The sequence below is a fragment of the Piliocolobus tephrosceles genome, chromosome 9, assembly GCF_002776525.5.
Source record: "Piliocolobus tephrosceles isolate RC106 chromosome 9, ASM277652v3, whole genome shotgun sequence".
NCBI classification, from domain to species: Eukaryota; Metazoa; Chordata; class Mammalia; order Primates; family Cercopithecidae; genus Piliocolobus; species Piliocolobus tephrosceles.
The window spans coordinates 68452787-68468246 of NC_045442.1; the positions used below are offsets into that span (position 1 = coordinate 68452787).

The 15460-nt window shown below is 43.0% G+C and overlaps 1 protein-coding gene across 4 annotated transcripts in view; it reads right to left on the reverse strand.

Annotated features, from left to right (window-relative positions):
- The window catches only part of ASCC1 (activating signal cointegrator 1 complex subunit 1), a 126845-nt gene that overhangs the window by 100514 nt on the left and 10871 nt on the right, over positions 1–15460 (reverse strand). For 3 of the 4 annotated variants that reach the window (XM_023204988.1, XM_023204989.2, XM_023204992.2), the window contains exons 4-5: positions 12534–12631; positions 6787–6965 (exon numbers count right to left, since the gene is read on the reverse strand). In XM_023204988.1, the coding sequence (XP_023060756.1) occupies positions 6787–6965; positions 12534–12631 (277 nt within the window). Of the gene's footprint in view, positions 1–6786; positions 6966–12533; positions 12632–13837; positions 13922–15460 lie in introns of all 4 variants that reach the window. The other variant, XM_031936181.1, reaches the window with a different exon arrangement.

The window sequence follows — 15460 nt, forward strand, 5'->3', positions numbered from 1 at the left end:
CAAGACACCGTCTCGGGGGGCGGGGGGAAAAAGTTAAAGCGCAATAATGTTTGAAGACAATAAGTGCCGGTGTATCTTGTTTCTAATAAGAAACTTTGTTGTCTTTGCTTTATCTTATTAGGAAGTTCTGTGTCAGTGTATAAAACATACTGTGTGGTATAGTAAGTTTAAAATAAATTCTTTAAAAAAAAAAAGCATAGCATGGACATACATACGCAAAAAAATGAACCTTGACCTAAATATTGCATCTTGTACAAAAAAATTAACTGAATCATAGATCTAAATACAAAAAAACCCAAACTATAAACATTCTAAAAGAAAACCTTCATATTTGAGGGTTAGGAAAAAAAAATTTCTTTTTTCTTTTCCTTTTTTTTTTTTTTTTTTTTGAGACGGAGTCTCGCTCTGTCGCCCGGGCTGGAGTGCAGTGGCCGGATCTTGGCTCACTGCAAGCTCCGCCTCCTGGGTTAACGCCATTCTCCTGCCTCAGCCTCCCCAGTAGCTGGGACTACAGGTGCCCGCTACCTCGCCCGGCTAGTTTTTTTGTATTTTTTAGTAGAGACGGGGTTTCACCGGGTTAGCCAGGATGGTCTCAATCTCCTGACCTCGTGATCCGCCCATCTCGGCCTCCCAAAGTGCTGGGATTACAGGCTTGAGCCACCGCGCCCGGCCCAAAAAATTTCTTTTTTCTGAGACAGAGTTTCACTCATTGCCCAGGCTAGAGTGCATCTCAGATCACTGCAACCTCTGCCTCCCAGGTTCAAGCGATTCTCCCGCCTCAGCCTCCCTAGTGGCTGGGATTACAAGTGCCCACCACCATGCCCAGCTTATTTTTTCTATTTTTTGTAGAGACGGGGTTTCACCACGCTGGCCAGGCTGGTCTCAAACTCCTGACCTCAAGTGATCCACCCACCTCGGCCTCCCGAAGTGCTAGGATTACAGGTGTGAGCCACCATGCCGGCCAGGAAAAGATTTTTTAGGCATAACATCAAGAGTACAACCCATACAAAAAAAATCAATAAACTAGTCTTTATCAAAATTTAAAACTTTTGCTCTACAAAAGACACAACTAAGAGAATGAAAAGACAAGCTACAGATTAGGAGAAACATCTGCAAATCACATATGCTCGAAAGGACTTGTACCAACAATATATATATATAAAGAACCCTAGGCCGGGCGCGGTGGCTCAAGCCTGTAATCCCAGCACTTTGGGAGGCCGAGACGGGCGGATCACGAGGTCAGGAGATCAAGACCATCCTGGCTAACACGCTGAAACCCCGTCTCTACTAAAAATACAAAAAACTAGCCGGGCGTGGTGGCGGGCGCCTGTAGTCCCAGCTACTCCAGAGGCTGAGGCAGGAGAATGGCGTAAACCCGGGAGGCGGAGCTTGCAGTGAGCTGAGATCAGGCCACTGCACTCCAGCTCGGGCGACAGAGCAAGACTCCGTCTCAAAAAAAAAAAAGAACCCTAAAAACTCAATGATTAAGAAAACAATCCGGCTGGGCGTGGTAGCTCACGCCTGTAATCCCAGCACTTTGGGAGGCCGAAGCAGGTGGATCACAAGGTCAGGAGTTCAAGACCAGCCTGGCCAATATGGTGAAACCCCATCTCTACTAAAGATACAAAAAATTAGCCGGGCATGGTGACACGTGCCTGTAATCCCAGCTACTCGGGAGGCTGTGCCAGGAGAATCGCTGGAACCCGGGAGGCAGAGGTTGCAGTGAACCAAGATCGGGCCATAGAACTCCAGCCTGGACGAAAGGGCGAGACTCCATCTCAAAAAAAAAAAGAAAAGAAAACAACCCAATTGTTGTTGTTTGTTGAGACAGTCTCACTCTGTCACCCAGGCTGGAGTGCAGTGGCACCATCTTGGCTCACTACAACCTCCATCTCCTGGGTTCAAGTGATTCTCGTGCCTCAGCCTCCTGAGTAGCTGGGATTACAGATGTACACCACCGTGCCTGGCTAATTTTTGTATTTTTAGTAGAGATGGGATTTCGCCCTGTTGGCAAGGCTCGTCTCAAACTCCTGGCCTAAAGTGATCCACCCACCTCCATCTCCCAAAGTGCTGGGATTACAGGCATGGGACACTGCACCCTGCCAAACAACCCAATTATAAAACAGGCAAAAGACATGAACACACACCTCACCAAAGATAATAAAAGGATGGCAAAAAAAGCACATGAAATAATGTTCATTATCATTAGCCATTAAAGAAATATACATTAAAACCACAATAAGATGTCACTACACAGCTATTAGAATAGCTAAAATAACAAATAGTGATAATATCAAATGCTAGTGAGGATGGAGAACAACTGGAATTCTCATCAATTGCTGTTGGGAATGCAAAACAGTACATGCATTCTGAAAAATGGTTTGGCAGTGTTTCGTAAAGTTAAATATACACCTAGCATACATCACAGCAACCCAATTCCTGGGTATTTTACTGTAAAGAAATGAAAACTTACGTTCACACAAAAACCCGTACACAAATGTTTACGGCAGTTCTAATCATAATTGCCAAAAACTGCAAAAACCCAAGTGTCCTCCAATGAGTGAATGGATAAGCAAACTTTAGCACACCCATAAAGCAAAATATTACTCAGAAATAGTAATGAACAAACTCCTGAGACACACACAACTTGGATGAATCTCAAAAGCACTATGCTGAGTGAAAGAAGCCAGTTACCTACTATATGATTCCATCTATATGACACTCTCAAAAAGACAAAGCTTCAAATAATAAACAAAACACACATACACACAAACACACACACACGCGCGACAAAACTACGGTGAAGAGATTAGTGATTGCCAGGGGTTGTGGGTGAGGAAGAGGTGACTATAAAGGGAGAGCATGAGGGAGTTTTTGGGGTGGAATTGTTCTGTAACCTAATTGTGGTGGTAGTTGGAAACAGAAATCTAAACATGTTTTAGAATTCATAGACATGGGCCGGGCGCGGTGGCTGAAGCCTGTAATCCCAGCACTTTGGGAGGCCAAGACGGGCGGATAACAAGGTCAGGAGATCCAGACCATCCTGGCTAACAGGTGAAACCCCATCTCTACTAAAAAATACAAAAAACTAGCTGGGCGAGGTGGTGGGCACCTGTAGTCCCAGCTACTCGGGAGGCTGAGGTAGGAGAACGGTGTAAACCCAGGAGGCAGAGCTTGTAGTGAGCTGAGATCCGGCCACTGCACTCCAGCCTGGGCAACAGAGCGAAACTCCATCTCAAAAAATAAAAAAAATTTTAAAAATTTAAAAATTAAAAAAAAAAAGAATTCATAGACATGTATCCCCAAAAAAGTCCACTTTAATTATAATAATTTTGAAGATAAAATTGAAAAAATTTAATTCTTCAGAGGATAACTGGTTAAATAGGTGTTTAAAAAGTTACAGTCTTATCTCTTACTGTATATCAAAACATATTCTAAATAAACTAAAAAGCTAAATGTAAATTATGAAATAATACTGATCTTTTTTTTTTTTTTTTTAAGACAGAGTCTCATACTGTCACCCAGGCTGGAGTACAGTGGGGTGATCTCTGCTCACTGCAAGCTCTGCCTCCCGGGTTCAGGTCATTCTCCTACCTCAGCCTCCCAAGTAGCTGGAACCACAGGCACCCACCACCATGCCCAGCTGATGTTTCTTTATTTTTTTTTGTAGAGACGGGGTTTCACCATGTTAGCCAGGATGGTCTTGATCTAGAGACGGGGTTTCAACATGTTGGCCAGGATGGTTTCTATCTCCTGACCTCGTGATCCACCCACCTCGGCCTCCAAAAGTGCTGGGATTACAGACGTAAGCCATGCGCCCAGCCTGATCTTCTTAATATATATGATGCTCTTACAAATAAATTTTTAAAAAGAACACTCCCAGAGAAAAATGGGTCAAGACATGAATAAACAGAGTTAAGTAAAGGAAAATGCTTTATCTCACAAATAATTGAATAAATAAACAGTAAAGCAATGAGACAGTACTTTTTGTCAACTGAAATACAAAAAAAAAAAAAACTTTAAAAGAATGATAACATCCAGTATTGGCAAAAGTGGGAAAGGAAACCTAAAGAAAACTCTAGTTTGGAGCATAAAGTGCTGTAAGATTTCCTGAAGGTAACCTGGATGTCTGTACATTATCGAACAATTCACACACATACACATAAACTGTTTTTTCACTTCCAGGAATTTAAGTAAAATAACCCACTAGTGCAGAAAACTGTATTCAGCATACACACAACAAAATACAAATTTAAAAAGTTAAATAATTATATATCCATATAATAGAACAGTAAGCAGGCATTACAAAACCAAGTCACCCGAACAGTTAATGAAATCAGATTTTTTGTGTGTGTTCTTTGTTTGTTTTTTGTTTTTGAGATGAGTTTCATTCTTGTTGCCCAGGCTGGAGGGCAATGGTGCTATCTCGGCTCACTGCAACCTCTGCCTCCCTGGTTCAAGTGATTCTCCTGCCTCAGCCTGCTGAGTAGCTAGGATTACAGGTATGCGTCACTATGCCCGGATAATTCTGTATTTTTAGTAGAGATGGGGTTTCTCCATGTTGGTCAGACTGGTCTCAAACTCCTGACCTTGTGATCGACCTGCCTCAGCATCTCAAAGTGTTGGTATTACAGGCGTGAGTCACTGCACCCAGCCCAGATTATGTTATTTTAGTCATCACCGATCACTGCTATAATGTCCTACTTGTTTTCCAAAGTAAAGGTATAAGATTTAGGTTTTGTGGGATTTTTTAGGTTTTGTGGGGGTTTTTGTGTTTTTTGTTGTTAGATTTTTTGTTTTTTGTTTTTTGCGACAGGGTCTGGCTCCATTGCCCAGGCTGGAGTGCAATAATACAATCTCAGCTCACTGACACCTCCACCTCCTAGGCTCAAGCCATTCTCCCACCTCAGCTTCCAAGTGGCTGTGACTAGAAGCGCACACCATCATGCCTGGATAATTTTTGTATTTTTTGTAGAGACAGAGTTTTGCTGCTATGTTGCCCAGGTTGGTCTCAAACTCCTGAGCTCAATCTGCCTGCCTCAGCCCTCCAAAGTGTTGCAGTTAGAGGCATGAGCCACCAAGCAAGCCAAGATTTAGGTCTTTCTTCAACAACAAAACAATGTTCATGGTAGAATGATTACGTTTTCAAAGAAAGCTGAATATAAGATTATATACAAGCTAAATTTTATTTTATTTTTTTGAGACGGATTTTCACTCTTCTTCCCCACGCTGGCATGCAATGGTGCGATCTTGGCTCACTACAACCTCCGCCTCCCGGGTATAAGCAATTCTCCTGCCTTAGCCTCCCGAGTAGCTGGGATTACAGGCATGTGTCACCATGCCGAACTAATTTTGTATTTTTAGTAGAGACGGGGTTTCTCCATGTTGGTCAGGCTGGTCAGTCTCAAACTCCTGACATCGGGTGATCCGCCCGCCTCAGCCTCCCAAAGTGCTGGTATTACAGGCCTGAGTAACCACACCCAGCCTAAATTTTATTTTTAAAATGTATGTGAGTGGGCCAGGCATAGTGGCTCACACCTGTAATCCCAGCACTTTGGGAGGCCAAGGAGGGCGGATCACCTGAAGTCAGGAGCTCGAGACCAGCCTGACCAACATGGAGAAACCCCGTCTCTACTAAAAATACAAAATTAGCCAGGCTTGGTGACACATGCCTGTAATCCCAGCTACTCAGGAGGCTGAGGCAGGAGAATTCTTTGAACCTGGGAGGCAGAGGCTGCGGTGAGCTGAGATGAGTCATTGCACTCCAGCCTGGGAAATAAGAGTGAAACACTGCCTCAAAAAAAAAAAAAAGTATGTGAGTGTACAGACACATTGATACACACACATATATAGTAATGATGTAACAGCCTCTCTCAGTAGTGGAATTATGGATGATTTTTTATTAATCTTTTCTGTATTTTCTGAATTTTCCATAATAAACATATATTGCTTTCATACATTTTTTTGAATCAATATACATTTTTTAAAATCAACTAATTGATATCCAAAATGAGTTTAAAACGTTTCTAATCTGGATTATCTGCTATTATCCTGGTCACAAGCATTTCACTGTTATCTAAGTATGGCAATTCTACATGCAAATTTGTCTTTTAGTTACTAATCCCAAATGAGCCATGACTGCCCAAAGGCAGAAGATCTACAGATAATGGCATCTCATTAACATTACCATCCAAAAGATGCAGAATAGTGTGTCTATTAGGATGAGCATTTTGTGTCTTAAATTTTTTTTTTTTTTTTTGAGATGGCATCTCATCCTGTCTCCCAGGCTAGAGTGCAGTGACACGATCTTGGCTCACTGCTTGGCTCACTGCAACCTCCACCTCCCAGGTTCAAGCAATTCTCCTGCCTCAGCCTCCCAAGTAGCTCGGATTACAGGCACGCACCACCAGGCCCCGCTAATTTTTTTTGTATTTTTAGCAGAAACGGGGTTTCACCATGTTGGCCAGGTTGGTCTCGAACTCCTGACCTCAAGTGATCTGCCTACGTCGGCCTCCCAAAGTGCTGGGATTACAGGCGTGAGCCACTGCACCTGGCCCAATATGTGCTAAATTTTTTTAAAGACATTTCTGTAATATACAGACACTTATGAGCTGATATGTCCATACACTTTTTTTTCAGTTCAATATTATACGAAGTCATAAGAAATAGTTATCTTTTTTGTTGGGGGAAGAAGTATAACTCCCTACTGTTTGATTTATGAACCATTTTTGTATTCTTTTTATATTTAACTTTTTTTTTTTACCTTCTTGTTTTGTTTGTGCTTACCATGGAGCACTTCGCCAGTACTTCCTCCTGGAATCTCAGGAATCCTTCCTGAACCTCAACTTCATTGAGGAAAAAGGCAAGGAAGTGAGTGAAGGGCTGCTTTCTTCTAAAAGTGTCCAAAAGAACATCAATCCGTGTTCGGGCTGAAATTACACCATTTCGATGCTGGCCAGTGATTACTGTAAACAAAGAGCAAAGGGTAAACATGCTCAAGGACCCCCAAATGCTTTCAAAATATGGGACCTCTTGATACTGTCATCTCTGAGAAGCTAAAGCAGTTCTGAATGCATGTATGAATCTAAACAGGGGACAATAACAAAGAAAACTGCTAACTAATTCAATGTAAACGAATGAGGCTTAAAAATAGAATACCCTTAAGACAGCATATAAAGTAGAAAAATGAATTCAAATACTACAAAGCAAACCCTTGCTGACAGGAATGTAAAATGGTGTAGTCACTATGAAAAAGTTTGGTAATTCCTTAAAAAGTTGAACACAGCTGGGTGCGGTGGCTCACGCCTGTAATCCCAGCACTTTGGGAGGCTGAGGTGGGCAGATCACTTGAGGTCAGGAGTTCAAGACTAGCCTGGCCAATATGGCAAAACCTCGTCTCTACTAAAAATACAAAGATTAGCTGAGCGTGATGACACATGTCTGTAATCCCAGCTACTTGGGAGGCTGAGGAACAAGGATGGCTTGAATCAGCGAGGTGCAGGTTACAGTGAAATGAAATCGAGCCCCTGCACTCCAGCATGGGCAACAGAGCTAGACTCTGTATCAAAAAAAAAAAACAAAAAAAGTTGAACATATACTTACCATATAATCCAGAAATTCTACCCTTAGGGATACCCAAAATAAGTAAAAACAGAGAAAGAAAAAAAGGAAAGGAAAGGAAGAAGGAAAAGAAAGGAAAGAAAAGGAAGGAAGGAAAGGAAGGAAAGAAAGAAAAGAAAGAAAGAAGGCAAGGCATGCTCATGCCTATAATCCCAGCACTTTGGGGCAAAGGCCAGAGCAGGAGGATTGCCTGAGGCCAGGAGTTCCAGACAGCCTAGGCAATTTACTGAAACTCTTGTCACTACAAAAAAAAAAAAAAAAGATGTTCCATTGCCTGAGATGTCAAAACAGACAAGACCAGATCCTTGTCTAGAGGATTAAAACCTACTAGATCATTTCCTTCTCTGATTTCTCTAATTTAAGAGACACAAAAGAAATGGATAAATGACAGCAAATATCACACCACTGCAACTGCAGACTTGACTTCACATCACAACTCAATTTACTCTAACCAATAAATTTGGTTTTTCTACATACTTTACTTCTGCACAAAATCAATAAGCCAGTTTACTTATTTTATTTTATTTTCAAGACAGAGTCTTGCTCTGTCGCCCAGGCTGGAGTGCAGTAGCGCAATCTTGGCTCACCACAACCTCCGCCTCCCAGGTTCAAGCGATTCTCCTGCCTCAGCCTCCTAAGTAGCTAGGATTACAGGCATGCGCCACCACCGCCTGGCTAATTTTTATATTCTCAGTAGAGACAGGGTTTCACCATGTTGGCCATGCTGGTCTCAAAATCTTGACCTCATCATCTGCCCGCCTCAGCCTCCTAAAATGCTAGGATTACAGGCGTGAGCCACCAAACCCAACTTTGTATTTTTATTTTTATTTTTTGAGACGGAGTCTTGTTCTGTCGCCCAGGTTGAAGTGCAATGGCACGATCTCAGCTCACTGCAACCTCCATCTCCCAGGTTCAAGTAATTCTCCTGCCTCAGCCTTCTGTGTAGCTGGGATTACAGGTGTGTGCCACCATACCTGGCTAATTTTTTTTTTGAGACAGTCTCACTCTGTCACCCAGGCTGGAGTACAGTAGCACAGTCTCAGCTCATTGCAACCTCTGCCTCCCAGGTTCAAGCAATTCTCCTGCCTCAGCCTCCTGAGTAGCTGGGATGACAGGTGCACACCACCACGCCCTGCTAATTTTTGTATTTTTAATAGAGGCTGGGTTTCACCATGTTGGCCAGGATGGTCTCGATCTCCTGACCTCGTGATCTGCCCATCTCAGCTTCCCAAAGTGCTGGGATTACAGGCGTGAGCCACCATGCCTGCCTAGTTTTTATTTTCTCTTGTTTTTTCTTTTTTTTGAGACAGAGTCTCGCTCTGTCACCCAGGCTGGAGTGCATTGGCGTGATCATGGCTCACGGCAGCCTTGACTTTCCCATATCAAAAGATCCTCCCACCTCAGCCTTCCAGGTAGCTGGGACTACAAGCACGTGCCACCACACCCAGCCAATTTTTGTATTTTTTTGTAGAGATGGGGTTTTGCCATGTTGCCCAGGCTGACCTTGAACACCTGGGCTCAAGTGATCCTCCCACCTAGGCCTCCCAAAGTTTTAGGATTACAGGCATGAGCCATCAAGCCCAGCCTGACACACTAGTTTTCCACACTGCAACATTTGTGCTTTTTAAGTTGAAATGGAATCTTTACAGCCTGTCTACCCTCTTCTGGATAAGTTCTGGAATGACTCTAGTATATTAAAATGGCTAAGGTCTCCAGATTTACACCACGTTATAATTTTACTGCAATAAAAAATATTATATAACTTACTACACAGATAGAAAAAACGGGGAACATATAACAAGTGTTAACAGCAATTATTTTGGGGTTCATATTATAAGAGACTTCCATTTATAACTTACATATAATTTCTGCAAGCTTTCTCTTTTTTGAAAGCATGTACTAATTTTATAATGAGAAAAAATTAGGGCCGGGAGTGGTGGCTCATGCCTGTAATCCCAGCAACTCTGGGAGGCCAAAGCTGGCTGATCACTTGAGATTGGGAGTTCAAGACCAGCCTGACCAACATAGAGAAACCCCATCTCTACTAAAAATACAAAATTAGCCAGGCATGATGGCGCACGCCTGTAATCCCAACTACTTGGTAGGCTGAGGCAGGAGAATCACTTGAACCCAGGAGGCAGTGGTTGCAGTGAGCCGAGATTGTGCTGAGCCGAGATCACGCCAATGCACTCCAGCCTGGGCAACAAGAGCGAAACTACGTCTCAAAAAAAAAAAAAAAAAAATAGATGAAGTAAGGTTTAATGCAATTATAAAATGACTTTGGTATTTGTAACTCGAACGTTACAATTTAAGGAAAATAAACTTTTGCACTTATAATTCTAATAAACTGAACATTTACTTTAATAAAAGTCCTTCCAAATGATGTTAAAAGTTCTAATGCTAGAGTTTGCTGACATTACCAAGGAGCTAGAGAAAACTGTCACTGCACTGGTCAATATGGGAGCCCACATGCAGCTAGTTAAATTAATCAGAATTCAGTAAAAGTAAAAATTCAGTTCCTGTCACACTAGCAATATTCCAAATACTCAAAGTCACATGTGACCAGTACCTGACATATATAGCTCCTGTGCTAGACAGCACGGATATAGAACATCCTCACTATCACAGAAAGTTCTTTTGGACAGCAGTGCTCTAAAGTCAATGATTGGTTTGTGAGTGTGTGTACGACAGGGTCTCGCTCTGTCACCCAGGCTGGAGTGTGGTGGCATGAACACAGCTCACTGCAGCCTCAACCTCCTAGGCTCAAGCGATCCTCCCACCTCAGTCTCCCAAAGTGCTGGCCTTACAGGTATATGGCACTGTCCCCAGTCAAGGTGATCATTCTTACATAACATAAAATGAAAAAGAGTACTTACAATTTTTTCTGCAAAAACAATACAGTCTATTAACAATTATGGAAAATGGGACTGAGTGCAGTGACTCATGTTTATAATCCCAGCACTTTGGGAGGCCAAGGAAGATCGCTCTGCCCAGGAGTTCAAGGCCAGCCTGGGCAACATAACAAGACCCCATCTCTACAAAAAAATATTAAAAATTAGCTGGGCATGGTGGCAAGTGCCTGTAGTCCCAGCTACTTGGAAGGCTGAGGGAAAAGTATTGCTTGAGCCAGGAGTTCAAGGCTACAGTGAGCTATAATGGAGCCAATGCACTCTAGCCTGGGCGACATGCTACACTTTGGGAGGCCAAGGCAGGCAGATCGCTTGAGTGCAGGAGTTCGAGACCAGCCTGAGCAATGTAGCAAAATTTTGTCTCTACAAAAAATACAAAAAAATTAGCCAGGTGTGGTGGCACGTGCCTGTAGTCCTAGCTATGCAAGGCTGAGATGGGAGGATTGATTGAGTCCAGGAGGTAGAGGCTGCAGTGAGCTGTGATCATGCCACTACACTCCAGCCTGGGCAACAGAGACTCTGTCCCCCTAAAAAATAAAATAAAGGACTAAAAGGCTGTGCATGGTGGCTCATGCCTGTAATTCCAGCACCTTGGGAGGCTGAGGTAGGCAGATCACTTGAGACCAAAAGTTCAAGATCGCCCTGGGCAACATGGTGAAACCCTGTCTCGATAAAAAATAAATAAAAATTTTTAAATGAATAAAGAAAAAGAAAATGGGTTAATGAATTATTGGAGGTTGCTGCACTCTTTGACTTTAAAAAGTTCCATCAGCCGGACACGGTGCTCATACCTATAATCCCAGCAATTCAGAAGGCCAAGGTGGGTGAATCACTTGAGGCCAGGAGTTCGAGACCAGCCTGGCCAACATGGCAAAATCCTGTCTCTACCAAAAAATACAAAAATTAGCTGGATTTGGTGGCACACGCCTGTAGTGCCAGCTACTCGGGAGGCTGAGGCGGAAGAATCGCTTGAACCTGGGGAGCAGAGGTTGCAGTGAGCTGAGATTGCACCTCAGCACTCCAGCCTGGGTAACAGAGTGAGACTGTCTCAAAAAAAAAAAAAAAAATTCCTTCCTTCTAGAATGAGTTTACAGTTTTGTCCTAACAATGCCCCTCACTCAAAGCCATTGTACAACAAAAGCCCATGCCCTTGGTTCACACCAAGGCTTGGTACAGACACTTTCTAACTTGATTTATACTGCTAAACTATTTTTCCTTATCAGGACAGTTATTTGAGTCAAGTTACATTATTTTAATCATTACTCTTATAATTTCCTTTCTGGTCTACAAAATCAAGGGTAAAAAATTGAGAACACAATGGAAAAGGCTGAACTTTATTTCACATTCACTGATCTCATTGATTTTTCTCTAATTCTAACTGGAAACAATTCACAAGTCCATTTCAAAGTACCAAAGCATAAAAAGAAATCTCCTAATATACGGTGAAATCTGGAAGTTTTATTCCATCAATGTATGGTAAAGTGTAAAATTAAGGCCCAGGTACTCAATCAAGATAAGGTTATATAATTCTATATTTCCTCATTTGGGAGATTGGTACTGACAAAACATAAAAAAGCCCACAGCTGGCCGGGCATGGTGGCTCATGCCTATAATCCCAACACTTTGGGAGGCCAAGAGGGGAGGATCACCTGAGGTCAGGAGTTCGAGACCAGCCAGGCCAACATGCAGACACCCCCGTCTCTACTAAAAATACAAAATTAGCCGGTGTGGTGGCACATGCCTGTAATCCCAGCTACTAGGGAGGCTGAGGCAGGAGAATCACTTGAACCTGGGAAGCGGAAGTTGCAGTGAGCCGAGATCGCGCCACTGCACTCCAGCCTGGGTAACAAGAGCAAAACTCTGAGTCAAAATAAAAAAAAAAGAAAAAGCCCATAGCTATAGAACCCTACAGAAAACATAGTTACTAAACCCTGCAGTTGGTTACATTATTCCATAAACATGCAAAAGTGACTTCAAATGTAACTTATATGTACTGAGTCTCACCAATTTCCCCGTCCTCTCCAGGTTTAGGAATGCTAATAGTAGTTTTGGTCTCCATTTCTATTTTCTTCCTAGTGTCCCCTCTCCTTCCAACTATATGCCTGTAACATAAAGAAAAAGTAATTAAAAGAAGATTAAGTCAAAATGTACCAAAATAAAGAACTTCATCATGTTTAAATCATTTGGGACTACAGATACTCCCTTACAGAAAAGTGATTCAGTAAAAGCCCAATATTTGTGGAAGAAATTACAAGTCAACTAGCTTTAGAACATGCTGCATTACAGTCATTGGCAAACATGAGTTTTTGGCCCTATAGCCAATTCAATGCATAGATAGAAAAACCATGCCCAACACCCGTTTGCTTCTCAAAATTAGATTTAAAATCTGGGTCTGCAATTCAGTGAAAGAAAAGCGGGCCAGCAGGTACAGTGGCTCACACCTGTAATCCCTGCTACTCAAAAGGCCGAGGTGGGAGAACTGCTTGAGATCAGGAGTTTGAGACCAGCCTGGGCAACACAGTAAGACCCTGTCTCTAAAAAAATATTTCAGGGCCGGGCGCGGTGGCTCAAGCCTGTAATCCCAGCACTTTGGGAGGCCGAGACGGGTGGATCACGAGGTCAGGAGATCGAGACCATCCTGGTCTACACGGTGAAACCCCGTCTCTACTAAAAATACAAAAAACTAGCCGGGCGAGATGGCGGGTGCCTGTAGTCCCAACTACTCGGGAGGCTGAGGCAGGAGAATGGCGTGAACCCGGGAGGCGGAGCTTGTAGTGAGCTGAGATCGGGCCACTGCACTCCAGCCTGGGTGACAGAGCGAGACTCCGTCTCAAAAAAAAAAAAAATATTTCAGGCTGGCCGCAGTGGCTCACGCCTGTAATCCCAGCACTCTGGGAGGCTGAGGCTGGCAGATCACCTGAGGTCAGGAGTTCAAGACCAGCCTGGCCAACATGGCAAAACCCCATCTCTACAAAAATACGAAAATTAACCCAGCGTGGCAACAGGGTGCCTGTAATCCCAGCTACTTGGGAGGCTGAGGCAGGAGAATCACTTGAACCCAGGAGGCAGAGGTTGCAGTAAGCTGAGATTGCACCACTACACTCCAGCCTAGGCAACAAGAATAAGACTCTGTCTCAAAAAACAAAATTTTTAAAAAAAATTTTTAAATAGAAAAATTAGAATATCTGAGGACTCATGGCAACAGTGAGCTACAGCCAACTCTCGACTACCCCATGAAGACAGCACATGAGCTCACAATCCCCATCACTCCCACTTCAATCACTTACTGACTCATTTACATTACTTGCCTGGACTTCCAAGTATAAATATTCTGACAATCCAAAGTTATCTTCTGGAACCCACAGTCATTTGATGTGTTCAAGTGAATGAGACTACTGAATCCCAAGAGGGAAGTTTCAGAGTCTATAAAGCACTAAGAGGCCATCACAGGGCCACAGAGTTAAGAGAAACAACTCCTTGTCATCAACGTTATTTCAACCTCTATGACTTCAATTACAGTACCCAATACCACGGATGACTATCTCTAAAACTATTGGTTTGTCTGTGCATGGGATAACAAAGCCCAATTATTTCCCTTAGGATCTATTACAGTAAGCCAGTTTTTAAAAATAAGATGTTTAGAAGATTGGAAGTCTGTAATTTCCAAGTGGTTTTCCTTGTGTGGGGATGGAGATTGTAGGGCACCAAACTCTGTTGGGCCTTTGTCTTCCCACCTTACCAATTAGGAGTGCTTTCCATCAGGCTCCAGTTTATTACTATGTGGCTAGTGAACAAGCCTATCACAAAAAGCGTGGTTCAAAGTGCTATTAATAATCTAGGCTTCAGCACCTTAGAAAGCAAAGTGGTTGAGGTTTAAAAGGCTTTAGAATCAAACAAACCTTGGAACTCATATAACCACTGTAAGCCTACTTCTTCACTTATCAAAATGAAGTGAGAGGCTGACGCAGAAGGATCCCTTGAGCCCAGGAGTTGAAGGCTATGGTAAGCTATGAGCACACCACGGCACTCTGGCCTGGGTGATAAAGTGAGATCCTGTATCTAAAAAAATAAAAATAGGCCAGGTGCAGTGGCTCACGCCTGTAATCCCACACTTTGGGAGGCTGAGGCAGATGAATCACTTGAGATCAGGAGTTCAAGACCAGCCTGGCCAACATGGCAAAACCCTGTCTCTACTAAAAATACAAAAATTAACACATGCACATGTATGTTCATTGCGGCCCTATTCACAATAGCAAAGACTTGGAATCAACCCAAATGTCCATCAGTGACAGACTGGATTAAGAAAATGTGGCACATATACACCATGGAATACTATGCAGCCATTAAAAAGGATGAGTTTGTATCCTTTGTAGGGACATGGATGCAGCTGGAAACCATCATTCTCAGCAAACTATCGAAAGAACAGAAAACCAAACACTGCATGTTCTCACTCATAGGTGGGAACTGAACAATGAGATCACCTGGAAGGGGAACATCACACATCGGGGCCTATTATGGGGAGGGGGGAGGGATTGCATTGGGAGTTATACCTGATGTAAATGACGAGTTGATAGGTGCTGATGAGTTGATGGGTGCAGCACACCAACATGGCACAAGTATACATATGTAACAAACCTGCACGTTATGCACATATACCCTAGAATTTAAACTATAATAATAAAAAATAAAAATTCTTTCTGCTAAAAAAAAAAATACAAAAATTAGCAAAGTCAGGCAAGGTGGCTCAAGGTGGTGTGGTGGCTCATGCCTGTAATCCCAGCACTTTGCGAGGCCGAGGTGGGCGGATCACCTGAGGTCAGGAGATCGAGGCCAGCCTGGCCAACATGGTAAAACCCCATCTCCACTAAAAATACAAAAGTTAGCCAGCTGTGGTGGCAGGTACCTGTAATCCCAACTACTCAGGAGACTGA